Below are 19330 nucleotides of genomic sequence, written 5' to 3' on the forward strand. Positions count from 1 at the left end.
TAGGGCAGAGATGGAAACCCTGGTGATGTAGTGGTTAAGAGCTACAGCTGCTAACCAAAAGGTCGGCATTTCGAATCTACCAGGTGCTCCTTGGGAACCCTATGGGGCAGTTCTACTCTGTCCTGTAGGGCTGAGTATGAGTTGGAATTGACTCAACAGCAACGGGTTTGATTTTTTTTTTCAAGGCATTTACATAATATTCTCCATTAAAAACAAGTGACAAAAGACTGATCCTTAGCTTTTCGCATTGTTTTGCTATATTTATAATCCTTGATATCCTTACTTTTTATTTTTTTATCTTACATATATTTTTATAAGTTCCTTCAGATTTTGTGAAGAAGAATTTGTTCTTAATTCCATCAAGCGCCTTTTTTGGGGCATACATCCCTTTGAAATTGGTATTGCTTTCATTAAAGTAGGTTTTAGGCAGTAATGCATACCAGTTATTCTGTTTATCTTTGCTACTTTTAGGTATTATTTACTCCTAAGTGTGATTTAGTCTGTTTTCATTCCAATTTTGAAATTTGATTTTTCAGTAGAGGGCCCTACTAACTACCCAGGAGAATTTATTTAAAATACTGCAATATTATTAAAATGTCAAACTGTGTATAAAAATGTTCAAGCAGGCAATGTATTTTAGTCTGAGTTTTTTAGGTTATTAAACAGTATTAAAATATGAAGAAAATGGCACATACAATTGATTTTTGGTTTTGAAAGGGTTGACATGACAGATTTTTAAAAGCTGACAGACCTGGTATTACCTTTCCTACCTTTGCTTAAGAAGATTTAGCTAATACCAAAAGAATAATTTTTAAGCCCAAAGTTTTCATCTCAAATACCACTTCTGCTATGATTTTCCTTTTTGTGTACAATTAATTAGTAGCATAGTATTCTGTACTAATATGTTGTATATTTCAATTTTAGCATATTTTATCTTGTATTATGTTTTCAGTCTTCCTAGTAGAAGTATGAAAACATACTTCTTGAGAGCAGGGACTTTTTAAAATTTATTTTAGAACAATTTTAAGCATGGTAACTATTGAGTAAACACTTTACATCCTTTTAAAAATTAATGAATAAAAATGTAATAAATTAGGTTTTTGTATTGTTTTAGTGGAATTAAGGGAATTCTTTTCCTCTCAAACAGCGTGCAGTTAAAAAATTTATTGCGCTAACATCCAGACAAAATGTACCAGTGTTCCTAATTGATCCTTTAATTCTGGAGTTGATTAATAAAAACTCTGAGCAAGTCAAAAATACTTCTTCTGGCACCACTTCAGACTGCAAGTTTTTCTGTGTTCCAAGAGATTTCACAGCATTTGCGCTGCAGTATCACCTCTGGAAGAATGAGGTAAGATGATGTGCTTTCAGGTAATGAAATGTGTTTCTTAGACGAAATCGTGCGGGCGTATAGCAGTTTAAAATGTAAAACATTAAAATGTTTTCTTAAAGCTTCTTATAAATTGTGCCAGGAACATTAAGGTTCCCCCCCCCCCCCCAGCTATAAGTAACAGGACACAATTAATAATGGTTTAAGTAAATGAAGTTTCTTTTTCTCCTCTAACAAGAGGCTAAAAGGTTGGATGCTGTTGGTATTATCAGCATAAGCTGTAGGATACCTTGATTGCCCCAAGCTCTGGTCAGCTTACACAGGACTTCACGAGAGTAAGCTTTGGGCTTTTTCCTGGTTCATGGTTCCTTCCAGGCAGTGATGGCCAGTAATAAAACAGATGATGTGGATATATAATTGCGTGGTTTTTGTTTGCTTGATTTTTTCTTTCCTCTTAATTTTATATTTTGAAAAATTTTAAACCTATAAAAAAGTTAGAACAAGATATTTTAAACTTAGTTTTTAGTGTTAATCAAAATAGTACTAAGTTTAAAAAGTCAGGTACTAATACAAAGCTCATATCAAAAACAGCAGTGTCTACCCCTTCTTTCCACACATCTTATCCCCACTCCTAGAGTCAACCACACTTCCAACTTTTCTACCTTTTTTGTCTTCTCATTTATAAATGAAATATTTATACTTCTGTTTTTGTATATTTTATATTTAAATTGTTATGAATTATGAGATTGAGCTCTTTTACCTACTTTATCACACACGGACACACGTACAATTCTTGTCCCATCATCATTCTAAGGTGACTATCTTATAGTGAAATAATAGTGTTTAAATTACTCTGGATAAGTAAGCTACCTAGTTTGGTTATATTCCTTTTCTTGTACAACCGTTTTTTCTTTGCTGGTTTTCTGTGTAACTATCTGTAATTCAGTAGACATACAAAACTCTCTCTAGGATCTAACACATAATCTAATCTCTCAGTTCACAGTACATGCATCTTTCCTATATTAAAAATCCCTGTTTGCTAGATCCTGTGTTTTCTTCTTGGTTTACTCCATCATTCTAAGAGAGCACATTCTCCCATAACCTCCTGAGAAGAAGGGTGCATGGGAGGTTGAAACCTTGCATATCTGAAAATGTTTCTATTTTACCTTCACGTTTGATTTCTAGTTTGGTTTCTAAATCAGTTAGTGTCTACCTAACAAATCACCCCAAAATTTAGTGGCTTAAAACAACGAACATTTATTTAGCTCATGATTCTGTTAGTTAGCATTTTGGGTAGGGTTCGGCTAGATGGCTCTGTTGGTCTCAGCAAAACACACTCATGGAGCTGCTCATCAGCTAGGCAGCTCTGCCTTTTCAGGATGTCTGGCTGTCACAAGGAGCAACTGAGGTACCCACCATGTGTCTTTCATCACCCAGGCTAGCTCGGGCCTTTTCATAGAGCACCGAGAGAGCAAAAGCATGTGAGCTTTCTTGGGGCCTAGGGTTCAAACTAGAAAAACGTTGCTGCTGCTTTGGGCCAAAGTAAGTCCACAACGTCAGCCCAAGTTCAACAGGTGAAGAATTAGACTCTGCCTTTTGGATGAGAAGAGGTGCAAAGTCATATTGCAGTGGTTGTAGATTTAGGAAGGAAGAAAAGTTGGGATCATTTTTTGCAATCTGCCAAAGCTGGATATAGAATTCTAGGTTAGAAAATATCTTTCCTCTCAACTCTGAACGCTGAAGCTTCGTTGTATTGTCCTTTAGAATCCGTTTTTGCTTCTGAGAATTCTGATACCTGATTTCTGATGCTTTGTATGGGACCAATTTATTCTCTCTGAAAGCTTTTAGAATTTTTTTTCCTTTTTTCTCCTCCTGGTATTTTGAAATTTCACAGCGATGTGCCTTTGTGTAAGTCTTTTTCATTCACTGTGCTATATACTCAGTGGGCTCTATAAGCTAATGACATTCAGTTCTGGCACATTTTCTTTTATCTTTTTCTTCCTTCCTTCCATTTTCTCTGTTCACTCTCAACATTTTTTTGACATGTTTTGAAATTATAGGAAAGTAGAAAACAGCATGAATACCTACACATCTGCCTTCCAGCTGTGATACTTTACCATGCTGTCTTCATATTTTTTTGAATACAAGATAATAAAACTTCTACCAGTTTGATGGCTTTGAAATGTCATTATTAATTTCATTTATATTTCTCTGATTACCTGGAAGTGGCTTTGCCTCTTGTTAGTTTTGTTTCTTTAGACAGGAAACCTGAGCTCTATGAGTCTGTTTCCTTATCTGTAATACCTGTGCTACCTACTTTAAAGGGTAGATGTCATTAGCAAGTATAATAATGTATAATAGTTCCTTGGAAATTCCTATTCAAACGTAAGATGTTCTTAATAACTAATGCTGTTTAAGTGTCTGTAATACTGGTTGTTGAGACTAGGACTAAAATCTACGCCATATAGGTTGATTTTGTTACGTGAAATTTTTACTACAATGAATGTAGTTGACAAATGCACTTTGTCTTACAGTGTGTTTCAGCCTATTTTCTAATGGTTTGCATTATGATGGGGTTTTATTATAGTAGCAGTTGATGGTATTGGGATATAAACTATGAGATGAAAGAATTACTTTTTTAAAGTACCTCTGAAGAAAAAGGTTATTAGGAATTGCATTGAGAATTACAAGTTTCATCTTAAGTGTTATTTTTGTATTAACATTTACTTTATGGATATTAACCAGAGAACTCTAAGATGAACATTCTTATTACAAGGAAGGGATTTGTTTTCATTTTCATGAAGAGAGTTCTTTGGCATGTCTTCCATGCTATGTAGTTTCTCTTTTTTCTACTTTCCGTTATTCTTCCACTAACACTTTCCCCTCCCCAGCCCCATTTTTAAATCTTCAGGCAAATAGCAGATTAGCACAAAAATGTGATGGCTAATTTCATTGTAAGAATCATTTTTGTTTTGCTACTAGTATTTGGCTTTACATATTTAAACTTGGTTTTTCTTTGGTTCTAGGAAGGCTGGTTTCGGATAGCTGAGAATATGGGATTTCAGTGCCTAAAGATTCAGAGCAAAGATCCCCGGCTAGATGGAATAGACTCGCTTTCTGGAACCGAAATCCCCCTGCACTATATCTGCAGATTGGCTACTCACGCCATCCACTTGGTGGTCTTTCATGAAAGGAGTGGCAACTACCTCTGGCATGGCCATCTACGACTCAAAGGACACATTGACAGGAAATTTGTTCCTTTTCGAAAGTTACGGTTTGGTCGTTATCCTGGAGCATTTGACAGGTAAGTGTTGAGTCCAAAAGGGAAATAGGAAACCTGTGTTGTCCAGGCCTAAATTCATGCTTTTTTTTTTTTTTTCACATTTACTGATGAAATCTACTATATGATTCACATAAACCAATTTTGAAATAAAATATTCAACACAAACTCCTGCTCATGTGTACAAGGAAATATGCAACATTGTTTTTAATGCCTCCAACCTAGATGCAACTCAAATGTCCTTCAACAACAACAAAAAAAACCAAACTCATTGCCACTGAGTTGATTCCAGCTCCTAGCGACCCTAGAGGACAGAGTAGAACTGCCCCCATAGAGCTTCCAAGGAGGGCCTGGTGGATTTGAACTGCTGACCTCTTGGTTAGCAGCTGTATCACTTAACCACTATGCCACCAGGTTTTCCCTTCAACAATGTAAGATATAAATAAATTTATATATGTATTTATTTTTTTCATTCAAAGGAATATTATATAGCAGTGAAATGAATGAACTAGAGCTCTGTGCAACATAGATAAATCCTACAATGTTGAGTGACAGAAGCAAGGTACAAAAGAATACAAATATCGTGATTATATTTATAAAAAGTTCAAACATATGGTTGTATACTTAAATGGTAAAAGTATTGAGAAAAGTAATGAAGTGATACCAGAAAAGATGGGATAGGTATCTCTGGGGGGAGAAGAGGGAGTGTAATTGGGTGAGAAAATTTCAGGGCAAAAGTCAATTTCTGTGGTTGATACATGGATGTTCACTTTATAATTTATTATTCTGTACCTTTATGTTTTATGCACTTTCCTGTATATATTTTAAAAATTATATTTTATGTTTTATGCACTTTCCTATATATATTTTAAAAATTATATATTTGCAAAAATATAAAAATACACTGCTATCTCTTAATAATAAAAATATTTCTCTTGAGAAACAGTTATTTAAAAGAACTCACGTAAGATTTGATTAGCTATAGTTTATGATATTGACAATTACAGGATGAAAAAGACATTCCTTTTTTTTTTTTTTAAATAATAGCTTATTGTGTTTTCCTTGAAAGTTTACATAGCAAATTAGGTTCCCATTTAATAACTTTTATACAGCTGTTCAATGACATTGGTTACATTTTCCACAATTTGTCCTCATTCTCATTAATTATGTTCTGGTAGTTCCATTTCCATTAATCTAGTCTCCCTGCCTCCCTACCCCAACCCCACCCCACCTTCTTGTCTTTGCTTTAGGGAAAATATTGACCCATTAGGTCTTTTATAGATTTTTTTTTTTTAATTGTGTATTAGGTGAAACTTTACAGCTCAAGTTAGTTTCTCATACAAAAACTTACACACACATTGTAATGTGACCCTAGTTGCTGTCCCTATAATGTGACAGCATACTCCTTTTTACCCTGGATTTCCCATGTCCATTCAGCCAGCTTCTATCCCTTTCTGACTTCTCATCTCACCTCTGGACAGGAGTTGCCCATTTAGTCTCAGGTATCTACTTGAACTAAGAAGCACACTCTTCATGAGTATCATTTTATGCATTATAGTCCAGTCTAATCTTTGTCTGGAGAGATTGCTTGGGGGATGGTTTTAGTTCTGGGTTAACAGAGAGTCCAGGGACCATGTCTTCTGGGGTTCCTGCAGTCTCAGTGAGACCATTCAATCTGGTATTTTCCTTGTGTCTTTGATGTTCTTCATTCTCTTTTGCTCCAGGTAGGCTGGGTCTCGTATAGATTTTTTTTAAAGGAGTGCAGTACTCACTGGTGATGTTGTTTATTTTATGTGCCAATCTGTTTTTTAGCTGAAAGCAAAAAGACATTCTTGAAGTTAGACATTGAGTATGAAGTTTCTAACTTAAGAGTTGTACTTTCTTTTCCCTTAATAGTGATGTGACATCTTTTTTAACACTTTAAAGAGGTCTTTTACAGCAGATTGCCCAATGCAGTGCATCTTATGATTTCTTCATTGCTGTTTCCATGGGCATTGACTGTGGATCCAAATAAAATGAAATCCTCAACAGCTTCGCTTTTTTCTCCATTATCATGATGTTGCGTATTGGTCCACTTGTAAGGGTTTTTGTTTTCTTTATGTTGAGGTGTAACCCATACTGAAGGCTATGGTCTTTGATCTTCATCAGTAAATGCTCAAAGATGTCACCTTGAAGACTAAGGTGTGCCTGACCCATGCCATGGTGTTTTCAGTCGCCTCATATGCATGCAAAAGCTAGATGATGAGTAAGGAAGACCGAAGAAGAATTGATGCCTTTGAATTGTGGTGTTGATGAAGAATATTGAATATACCATGGACTACCAAAAGTTAGAAAAAATATGAGTCAGAATCAACTTGACGGCACTGGGTTTCTGGGTTACCAAAAGAACAAGTAAATTTTTCTTAGAAGGAGTACAACCAGAATGCCCTTAAAAGCAAGGATGGCAAGACTACTTCTCATATACTTTGGACATGTTATCAGGAGGCATCAGTCCTGGAGAAGGACATCATGCTTGGTAAAGTAGAGGGTCAGCAAAAAAGAGGAAGATTGTCAATGAGATGGATTGACACAGTGGCTACAACAGTGGGCTCAAGCATAACAACGATTGTGAGGATGGCGCAGGACAAGGCAGTGTTACGTTCTGTTGTACGTGGGGTCGCTATGAGTCAGAACCAACTCAACAGCGCCTAGCAATAGTGATGTAACAATATGCTTTAAACACCAGAATGCAATGTGAAGGTAGCAGTAAACATTTCCCTTCTGCCTTAAGATATATACTTGTAAGAATTTTTATATTGAAAACTCATTAGCAACTTTTAGAGAGACATTCCTTATATGTTACACTTGAGTAGTGATAAAGTATATTTATTTTTGTTTTCTTATTAATACTTAAAAGTCACTTATTTGAATCCAAAGACTTGCTTATTGAATTTGTAAATACTAGGTAGAAGGAAAAGAGGCACTGGGCATGGTCTTCCTTCCTTTGGCAACCCCTCCACACAACTAGTCTCATCATTTACTAGGAAGGAAAGACCTAAGAACTCTTATCAGGCATTACACAGTTGAGAAGGAAATTGGAGAAAGAGTTACTTGTTTGAGAAACAACTAAAAAGTATTAAACCTGGGGCCCTCTACATTTTTTGTGTGTTTGCAGTCAAACCTTTTCTGATCCAAGCCAGGCATTAGAAATAAAATGATCAAAAAGAGGGAGAATGAAGGATACTTTGTTGTTAATCTTGACTCCTTTTATTAATTATTTTAGTCAAAATCTTAATAGCCACTCTTCTCTTGACCACTTATATGTATACTCTATATGTCTTTAGGAAGACATTATCTTTAAAATTTTTAAAGCTTTGAAAATTTATTTCAAAGTTTAATAATAATAAAGTTCACAATTGTCCATCAGTAAATATTAAGCATAAATTTGTTCCCTAGGGAAAAAAAAAATGACATCTCTGTATTATACAATTTTATATAAAGAGGAATGGGAAACTCTCAAACAATATTTATAGAATATAGAATTCAAAATATAGGACTGATTCCCAGGTTAGCATTTTGTCCATTAAGGAGACTGTTTCTCAGGCTATTGTAATCTAGTCATATGTCTTAAGTGTTAAGAACATTGACTTCTCTAAAAGTAAACTAGTAGTTTAAAATGATGTCGCTTAACTTTCCTTTCTGCCTAAAACATCAAGGGATGTATAAGTAAGTAAAAAAGTGTCTCAAAATACATTAACTAAAATGCTTAAAACTGGATTGCTGTTTGATATGTGGTTATCAAGGTGTTATTAAAGTTACTAAATGACATCTAAGGTAGTTGAAGAGAATATGCTTCATGTTTAGCTATTTTGCTGATATTTGACATTTTAAAGAGGCTGCCAGTATTCTAGGTTAAATTCTTATAATAAATCTTAACTTTTGTTTTCAGGCCAGACTTACAACAAGTTACCATTGATGGACTAGAAGTTCACATTCCAAAAGATCCAATACACTTCCTGGAAGAAATACCACACTCCAGGTTTATTGAGTGTAGGTATAAAGATGCTCGTGCGTTCTTCCAGGTTAGTGATAACCAAATAAGGAACTTTTTTAAGTAAAGGAAATATTGTGTTTATGTTTAGTATTTCTGGAGGGGAAATGAAGAGACTTGCGACAAATAGATAAGAACACACCTTTTTCAGTTTATCTATTTTTTCCTAGATTGTTTTGTCTAATTTTTTAAAATGCGAGTTAAACATTGACCTATGAAACTACTTCTCTCCTAATTGAATGGTTTGACGTTTATGGAGACTTGACTTTATTTGACTTCCTGTCAGTGTGGAGTGTTATACATATGTTTCTCTTTGATAAGATATTTTAGAATCCTAGAAAGAATTTTTTTTTTTTTTCAGTGGGATTTGATACTCTACATTTTCCACTTGCCCTTTATTTACTGGAGTCCCCTGTCAAGGAAGCTTTATATACAAGGACAGGGACAAAATGGGAAAATGAAGTACCAGCTTTATGATCTCTTGGCCAAGTGTCCAAGATCTACAAACACGAAGTCTCTCTGTTAAAATGTGCTGGCATCCAGGGCCTATGCCTGACAACCCTAGTGGGTCTTTTTAGCCCTATTCCTTGGTATCTATACTTTTGGGGCTGTGAAACCTACCCAGTCACCCTCGTGAATGAGAAGCTGGAGAACAGCATGTGTGGAGAGGCCTACCCTAGTAGGCAAGTGCTACCCAGCGTATCCTCACCACATGGTCACAGGAGTATCAAATTCCACTGTAAATTTGTCTCTTTTTACTGTGTTGGTTTCTTGTCATCTCTTAGAGCTAACATTCATGCCCTTCAAAGTTATCTTTATATCCCCAGCGTCAGCAGAATTCCTGTGAAACAGGTTTTCAATAAATGTTCAATGAATTGAAAGCTAGGGCAGTGAAATAAAGTTCAAAAGCACTTCATCTTTGTGTAGCATTTATCTTCAAAAACCTTCATAAACAGAAAGAATTCATATTTAGTTCCAACCCTCTAGAAGTTGGAGTTTGGTCCTTGAACTCAACCACTCACTGTTCCCTGCCTTAAAGGAGTTTGTACTGTTTGCCACTTTCATCATAGCAATTATCAGTGAATTGTAAACGTCTGCCTTTTCCCTCTAGTAGATTATGTGAACTTCTTGATGACAAGGATCTTATTTTATTCACCTCTGTAGCCTCAATATTTAGCACAGTACCTGGTACAAAGAAAAGGATAAATGTATGGAGAACAAGGTGCTCATCTGAATCCAAAAAAAAAAATTTTGGGGGGACATTTACTAGGGCTGCTCCATTATTTAGCAAGTATTTTCCCAGACTTGTTTTGTTGATCTGTCTGAGAAGGCAATAGAAAATGCAAAATGTTCCAAAACATTGACAGATCATAAGGATATGTCGTGTATTTTAATTCCATTATTTTCATTATTAGTAAGAAAAACAACTTATTCATTGCATATACCTTTTTTCAACAACATAAATGATGGCTATTCACATGGATCTTGCCAAATGGAATACATAGAAATCAAATTGACTACATCTGTGGAACAAGATGATGGAGAAACTCAATACCATAAGTCAGAACAAGGCCAGGGGCCAAATGTGGAACAGACCATCAATTGCTCATATGAAAGTTCAAACTGAAGCTAAAGAAAATTAAAACAAGTCTGTGAGAGCCAAAGTATGACCTTGAGTATACCCCACCTGACTTTAGAGCCTATCTCAAGAAAAGTTTTGATGTATGGAACGCTAATGACCAAAAACCAGGCGAGTTGTGGGATGGCATCAAGGACATCATACATGAGAAAGCAAAAGCTCACTAAAAAGACAGGAAAGAAGGACAAGACCAAAATGGATGTCAGAGAAGACTGAAACTTGCCCTTAAACATAGAGTAGCTAAAACAAATGGAAGAAGTGATGAAGTAAAAGAGCTGAACAGAAGATTTCAAAGGGTTGCTTGAGAAGACGAACTAAAGTATTATAATGAGATGTGCAAAGACCTGAAGTTAGAAAACCGAAAGGAAAGGACATGCTCAGCATTTCTCAAGCCGAAGGAACTGAAGAAAAAATTCAAGCATCAAGTTGCAATATTGAAGGATTCTATGGGTAGAAGGAGCCCTGGTGGCACATTGGTTAAGAACTCAGGCTGCTAACCAAAAGGTTGAGAGTTTGAATCCACCAGCTACTCCTTGGAAATCCTGTTGGGCAGTTTTGCTCTGACCTATAGGGTCGTTATGAGTCAGAATCAGCTCAATAGCAATGAGTATATTACGGGTATGGGGGAAAATACTGAACTACAGAGGAAGCATCAAAAGGAGATGAAAGGGGTCACTGTAGCCACTGTACCAAAGAGAATTGGTCAACATCCAACCATTTAAGGACGTATTATATGATCAAGAACTGATGGTATTGAGGGAAGAAGCCCAGCCTGCACTGAAGGTGTGGGTGAGAAACAAGGCTTCAGGAATTGATGGGATACCAGTTGAGGTGTTTCAACAGCAGGATACAACACTGGAAGTGCTCCTTCATCTATGTCAAGAAATTTGAAGGACAGCTACCTGGCCAACCAACTAGAAGAGATACATATTTGTGCCTATTCCAAAGAAAGGCGATCATTTCTTTGAATGCACAAATTATCAAACAATACCATTCATGTGAGCCGCAAGTAAAATTTTGCTGAACATAATCCAGAAACATTTGCAGCAGTACATCAAGAGGGAACTGCTAGAAATTCAAGCCAGATTCAGAAGAGAATGTGGGACGAGGGATATAGTGCTGATGTCAGTTGGATCTTGGCAGAAAGCAGAGAAAATAGATGTTTACTTGTGTTTTATTGACTATGCAGAGGCACTTGACTGTGTGGATCGTGACTAATATGGATAACATTAAGAAGAATGGGAATTCCAGAATACTTAAGTGTGCTCATGAGGTACCTGTACACTGTAATTCAAAATCATCAATTTGCATTGGGCAAATATGCTGCAAAGGATTTCTTTAAAGTGTTGAAAAGCAAAGATGTCACTTTGAGGACTAAGGTGCACCTGACCCAAGCCTTGATATTTTCAGTCACCTCATATGCATTGGAAAGCTGGACAACGAATAAGGAAGACAGCAGAGGAATTCATGCTTTTGAATAGTGGTGTTGCCAAAAGAGCGAACAAATCTATCTTGGAGGAGGTACAGCTAGAATGTTCCTTAGAAGCAAGGGTGTCGGGACTTTGTGTCACGTACTTTGGACATGACAGTGTTCTGCTGCTATTCATAAAGTTTTCACTGGCTAATGCTTTTCAGAAGTAGACTGCCGGGTCCTTCTTCCTAGTCTGTCTTAGTCTGGAAGCTCAGCTGAAACCTGTCCTCCATGGGTGACCCTGCTGGTATCTGAATACCGGTGGCATAGCTTCCAGCATCCCAGCAACACACAATCCCCCACAGTACAACAAACTGACAGACATGTGGGGGAACTGCCAGAAATTCAGCCTGGTTTCAGAACAGGACATGGAACCAGGGATGTCATTGCTGATGTCAGATGGATCCTGGCTGAAAGCAGAGAATACCAGAAGGATCTTTACCTGTGTTTTATTGACTATGCGGAGGCATTCGACTGTGTGGATAATAACAAACTATGGATAACATTGCGAAGAATGGGAATTCCAGAACACTTAATTGTGCTCATGAGGAACCTTTACATAGATCAAGAGGCAGTTGTTCGGACAGAACAAGGGGATACTGATTGGTTTAAAGTCAGGAAAGGGGTGCGTCAGGGTTGTATTCTTTCACCATACCTATTTAATCTGTATGCTGAACAAATAGTCCGAGCAGCTAGGCTATATGAAGAAGAATGGGGCATCAGAATTGAAGGAAGACTCATTAACAACCTGCGTTATGCAGATGACACAACCGTGCTTGCTGAAAGTGAAGAGGACTTGAAGCACTTACTAATGAAGATCAAAGACCACAGCCTTCAGTATGGATTGCACCTCAACATAAAGAAAACAGAAATCCTCACAACTGGACCACTGAGCAACATATGATAAACGGAGAAAAGATTGAAATTGTCAAGGATTTCATTTTGTTTGGATCCACAATCCACAGCCATGGAAGCAGCAGTCAAGAAATCAAAAGATGCATTGCATTGGGCAAATCTGCTGCAAAGGACCTCTTCAAAGCATTGAAGAGCAAAGAAAGATGTCACCCTGAAGACTAAGGTGTGCCTGATCCAAGCCATGGTATTTTCAATCGTGTCATATGCATGTTAAAGCTGGACAATGAATAAGGAAGACCGAAGAAGAGTTGACACCTTTGAATTGTGGTGTTGTTGAAAAATATTGAATATACCACGGACTGCCAAAAGAACGAACAAATCTGTCTTGGAAGAAGTGCAGCCAGAATGCTCCTTGGAGGCAAGTATAGTGAGACTGCGTCTTACATACTTTGGACATGTCGTCAGGAGGGATGAGTCCCTGGAGAAGGACATCATGCTTGCCAGAGTACAGGGTCAACGGAAAAGAGGAAGACCCTCAACGAGGTGGATTGACACAGTGGCTGCAACAATGAGCTCAAGCATAACGATTGTAAGGATGGCACAGGACCAGGCAGTGTTTCATTCTGTTGTGCATAGGGTCGCTATGAGTCGGAACCGACTCGATGGCACCTAACAACAACAACAGCTTTGGACATGGTATCAGGAGGGACCAGTCCCTGGAGAAGAACATCATGCTTGGTAAAGTAGAGAGTCAGCAAAAAAGGAAGACTCTCAACAAGATAGATTGACACAGTGGCCGCAGCAACCGGCTTGAGTATAACAGTGACTGTAAGAATGGCACAGGACCAGGCAATGTTCCGTTCTGTTGTACAGAGGGTCGCTATGAGTTGGAACTGACTGGATGACACCTAAGAACAATGTATTCACTTTAGTTTTTGAAATTTAAAATTTAAAGGTCAAGCAGTCAATCAGCATTTGAGAACAGAATATGGATGACAGATGCTCACTAAGCTTATCAGTTTATCATAACCTCATAGTTTTGGTGTTGAAAGTACCATCAAATAGACTACAGTACTGTCTGGAGGTTTATACTCATAACACATCAGGTGGAACTTGGTGTTTGTTTATCATCATGTTGTTCTGAATCCTTAACTTCCTGCAAGACAAATTTGTGATTCCTAATTTTTCTCCCCTGCGAGTGTATTGGTATTACTGATACGGGATGTCTAATGGGATTGATAATCTTTTCTATCTTTATCCTTTTAAATATTTCATTCTTCTATCATTTCCTATGTTAAAACCATGATTTGAAAATACTACGTCAGTTTTCAAGTTAAAGTGGATATACATAACTTTAAACACTTGATGGCGCCAAGCAGTCTTAAATACAATGCTGGCTGTGAAACATAAACAGTGAATTTTAATCCAGTAGGTCTCATATAGCAGCTTCCTAACTTTCTTCTCTCTTTAAATAATATTTCGTGAAGCAGTGTCAAACTTACAGAAAAGTTGTAATTACATGATAAATAACTTTTCCCCTGAGCTGCATTCTTCTACTACCCATTCCATATTCCCTTTGCCCTCAGCAAGCACCTCAGCTGGTCGTCGTTCTTTTTTTGGTGGGGTGACTCAAAACATTCCCTCAAATAATTTAGTATTTCCCAAACACCTGGACATTTTTCTACATGAATCCTGATTACAAACATTAGGACTTAACATAAATTATTACTGTCGAATCCTCTTTAATGTTTTTGTAATTCCCCCAGTAATGACCTTTGTAACAAAACGATTCAGTTGAGAATCACATATTGTATTTAATTTCCCTATTTCTTTGGTCTCCTTTGGTCTCAAACAATTTCTTAGTCCTTTTTTTTTTTTTAAACTTTCATGACTCATGCTCTTGAAGATTACAGGCCAGATATTTTGTGGAATGTCCCTCATTTTGGTTTGTCTGGGTTTTTTTGTAGAATGTTCCTCATTTTGGTTTGTCTGGTTTTTCTTCATGTTAGATTCAGGTTATACACCTTTAGTGGGAAGAACACGAAAGAATGATGATGTGTTCTTCTCAGGTGGTGCTTGATTTTTGTTTCTTTTTGGTCTCATTACTACTGGTATTCTTGTTGATCACTAGATTAAAGTGATATCTGTTAACTTCACTGTGAAGTTACTATTTTTCCCTTTGTAATTAATAAGTGTTTGTGTGAAGGTACTTTGATACTATGTAAATATCTGTTATCAAACTTTCAATTTATGTATTTATTTGTTTTTAACTTTGAACTTGTGTTTTTAACTTTTAACTTATTCAATGAATTATAGTCTATTGCTTTTATCATTTATTTTCATCTTGAAATCATTCCATATTTGGCCAGTGGGATCCCTTTCTCAGTGACTTCTGTATCTTTTTTACATGTCTCCATCATTCTTTGAGGACTTTCTTGCTATTTTGGCACAACAGCATGTTCTAAGTTTATCTTGTAATTCCTTGTGCTATCGCTGGAATCAGCTTTTTGTCTAAGTCCTGGCTCCTTTTAGAAACCAAGGTCTGGGTGCCAAGCATGCTCATTGCAATTTGGGTATTGCCGTGCACAGGCCCAGTCAGGTTTTGTCTGTGTGTGTGTATTTGTGTGTGCACACACACATAACACTCACGTATAGTATTGAAGTCCATGAATTCACATCAACATCTCCAGTTCCACTTAAACACCATAGGGTTTATTCTAGTTTCTACCTTTCCATATTTTGTGACTCTCTTCTCCTACGGTAAGAACCTGACTTCTATTATCTTTAATATATTTACTTATTTGTTCTGTCTCCCTTATGTAACCAGTCTCCTGTAACTGCTGCTTTCCCCTCCCCATGTAGATGCTTTTCTCACCTGGTTTAAGCATTGATAGTTCCCACCAATCAGAAGGCACAGCATGAACAAAGTCACAGAGGTATGAAAGAATACCCACAGTGGCTGAATAATATATGTGTAGGGGAATAATAAGGAAACCCTGGTGGCATAGTGGTTAAGTGCTACGGCTGCTAACCAAGAGGCTGGCAGTTCGAATCTGCCAGGTGCTCCTTGGAAACTCTATGGGGCAGTTCTGCTCTGTCCTGTAGGGTCACTATTAATCGGAATTGACTCAACAGCAGTGGGTTTTGGATATGGTGCTTTTAGCTGTAATAAATTAGCCTCTATCCCCCTAACTGCTCAGTCCGCTAAACTGTGACATGGAGGAGGGAGCTGATAAAGGTATAAATCGCATTCTTTGAGAATCCTTGTTATATGCCTTTTCCTTTAACTTTCTTTCCTAGAATCTACCTCCTATTCTTTTTGTGTGTGTGTGTGACTAACAAGGAACTATAAAACTTGATTTTTGTAATAGAAAAAAGATAATAACGAGGGGTTAATTTTCAAATTTAGTTTAAATGTTACAGAAATGCTTCTAGCAATTTAGATACTGCTGTAATAGCTGACTGTTTACTGTATCTGTAGCAATACCTTGATGATAACACTGTGGAAGCTATGGCCTTTCGGAAGAGTGCAAAGGAATTGTTGCAACTGGCAGCCAAAACATTAAAGAAATTGGGAGTTCGATTCTGGCTGAGCAGTGGCACTTGTCTGGGTAAAATTTTTGTTACTTTACATTTTTTTTTGTCTCTTTGACTTTAGGCATAACTGCTTGAAATGAGAAAATACCAGTGATATTTGAAGTGTTAGTTTGTAGACAGAATAAAAGTGTATGGAACAAGGATTTATTGATTCTTTAGAGAAATTAATTTCAGAAACATAAAGCAAAGTTAGGAAGGTCATGTTGTATTTACCAAAAATTATAAGTAGTGTATAAAATTTGTATCAGATCATGTAGACCATAGTTGATTCTCAGGTAATCCTTAGATTAGCATTTTATTCTATCTCAAAGATTATTTCCTTTAAACAAAAACAACTCCATTCTGTTCCTTTACTTATACTCCATTCAAGTAGCTTGCCCTACGCTAAAATTTTCTGATGAGAGGAAGATTGAGGGGAGTGTCATGAGGTCTTCTACAAACCTGATATCATCACTGACTGGCCATCACTGGCTTACCACAGTCTGTTAATTTTGAGATGGGGAAATAGTCTTTTCTGTAGTCCTTAGACAAGTTGTTATTGAAGGAAAATCTGAGAATTCTCAGTCCCACTCAGTGCACTGTTAGATCAAACTTTTTTGGAATTTAGAATTATTTAGAATCTTAAATTTTGTTGTGTTTATTTTTCTCTCTTGATTATAACTATAGTCAATTATAACTGTATTTGTGTGAAAGTTAACCCAGCTCCTGCTTTTATAGGGTAGTCATATATTGTCTAACTCAGGACACTTGAGAGTGAAAGGGAGTGCCATAAACAATTGTGTTGGTATTGCAGGCATAAACTTTTAGGCATCCTGTCTTTTAGGCATTGGGGAGAATTCACATGGTTCTTGTGTCAAGGAGCCTGCAGCTAGAGTAAGCCAAAAAAGAGTACATCTTACACATTTATGTGATGTATGAGTTAAGGTTTAACTTTTTAGAGAAAAGATTGTTTATAGATGATATCAACAAAATCTTAATCATTTTTCGTGGTTTGTTTTGAGTTCTTATTCTCGTGGTTTTCTTGATTTAAGGGTCATTTATGAAATAAAGGGAGTTGTATTTGTATTAGATGATACTTAAGATTCTTTCCATTTTTAATAGTTCACGATTCTTTGGTAGATGTGGATTACTTCAACAAAATCAAAAACTGCTTATCTGTAGTTTTTTCTCAAACCTGAGGTGGGACCCCATCCTAGGCCTTTTTAAGACCTATTACTATTTTAAAATGAAATTAAGAATTTAGAATTCCAAACAGTATTGCTCTAAAACGACACCTTTAAAGCTAGCTGTAGATATTTATTTACCTTTTTTTGGTAGACTGTATTTTGTAGAGCAGGTTTACATATATAGAGAAATTGTGCAGAAAGTACACAGTTCTCACATATCCCTTCTCCCCCCTACGAAGGTTTTTTTGTTTTGTTTTGTCATTTTGGGGGGGGGGCATCTGTTACAATCGATAAACCAATATTGGTTACATTAGGGTTTACACTTTGTATTGTACAGACCTGTGGGTTTTGACAAATGCATAATGTCATGTGTCCACCATTATAGTATTATACAGAACCGTTTTACTTCCTCCATTTATTTACTTTGTAAATTGTTTGAATGGAAGAATTGGAAGGGTAATAGGAGAAACCCAGGAACCTTTAGTAGAATTATGGTATAAATTTTATGTTTGTAGAGCAATGCTATATCACCTAATTGAGAAGTAGATACATAGCACACCCACTGCCATTGAGTCAGTTATGACTCATAGCAACCCTATAATAAACACCTGGAAGTGTCTTTTGACAGCATATTAAAAAATTAAGGCCCCTATGGCTTTTCTTTTTCATATGACCCAGCAGACAAAGAACTATTCAGAGCAGTTAAGTTCTACAAATTAGTGCACAAAAAAGGGGTATTGGTTAAGCTAAAGAATTAAATTACATTTTTTATATCTTAAAGGCAGCCTCATCTTTAGAGATTAATGATTAAACATTCTCAACAGTGACCTAAGTTTTTTTAAATGGATAGTCCAGTTAATATTTTTAAAGCTAATGTGTTATTCAGAAATTAAAATACATCATCTAAATTTTACATCAGCTGAATGCTCAGACCAGTAAATTAAATAAAAATAAAAAATAAGTTCAACAGGTGACTCTTATAATCACAGATAGTCTTTCATTTTGGGATTTAAATTTTTTTTTTTAGTAGTTTTGGCAATGCATCCTGAGTCTAATCCTAGGAAATAAAATCTGTATTTAAAAAGTCATCCATTATAATGACTAATTTTGTGTAAACTTAAGTATTTTAAATTTGTTTTTATTTATTTTTTTTTAGGATGGTATCGGCAGTGCAACATTATTCCTTATAGCAAAGATGTCGACCTAGGGATTTTTATACAAGATTACAAATCTGATATTATTATAGCATTTCAGGATGCAGGACTGCCACTCAAACACAAATTTGGGAAGGTCAGTAATAAAACTCTGCCTTAACTTCCTAAGTAACATGCCTCAAAAGTAAAGTTTATATGAAACAACTCAGAGATGGTTAAAAACTTTGCCTACATCATTTTATCACTCACTATTGCCCAGTAGTGGTTTAGCAGAAGCTTATTAACACCCACCACTCCTGTACTGTTTAGGGAAAAGCTAGAAAATCAGTGTTTCTGTCGATGATGTGGAGAAAAGAATCTTGGACTCTCATAGATAAATTTATTACAATTATATTAGGCAATAATATGTAATTAACATAATATATAATATGCAATTAACAGAATAAGAATCCTAGTCCCCCTACCTAAAGTTACATTGTTTCTCATGAGTTATTTATTTTTATGTTCATTTAGGCGTGGATATCATTCAACATGAAGTATTTCACTGATAGCTAAGGGATAGAAATACAGAATCATTTCAAACAAATACTTGAATTCCTTCTTTATCTCATATTGTTCAAGGAAGATTATTCTAGGTCATAGCAATTTTCTCAGAGATCAAGTAGGAATAGGTCATCGTGGCCTAGATGAAATCTCCTTCTAGACATTTGAATTGCCCTATGCCCTAATTCCATGATCCCTTGCAATCACCTTACTCTTAATTTGCTGCTTCTAAGGGTGATGTTATCTTAGAAAGCAAATACAAGAT

At 36.2% G+C, this 19330-nt stretch overlaps 1 protein-coding gene across 3 annotated transcripts in view; it reads left to right on the forward strand.

The window, feature by feature from the left end:
* The window catches only part of FKTN (fukutin), a 67505-nt gene that overhangs the window by 21817 nt on the left and 26358 nt on the right, over positions 1-19330 (forward strand). For all 3 annotated transcript variants that reach the window (XM_049895434.1, XM_049895433.1, XM_049895435.1), the window contains 5 exons: positions 1148-1351; positions 4357-4634; positions 8539-8671; positions 16087-16216; positions 18525-18658. In XM_049895434.1, the coding sequence (XP_049751391.1) occupies positions 1148-1351; positions 4357-4634; positions 8539-8671; positions 16087-16216; positions 18525-18658 (879 nt within the window). The remainder of the gene's footprint in view (positions 1-1147; positions 1352-4356; positions 4635-8538; positions 8672-16086; positions 16217-18524; positions 18659-19330) is intronic.

Source organism: Elephas maximus, chromosome 9 (assembly GCF_024166365.1).
Source record: "Elephas maximus indicus isolate mEleMax1 chromosome 9, mEleMax1 primary haplotype, whole genome shotgun sequence".
In the NCBI taxonomy this organism is placed as follows: Eukaryota; Metazoa; Chordata; class Mammalia; order Proboscidea; family Elephantidae; genus Elephas; species Elephas maximus.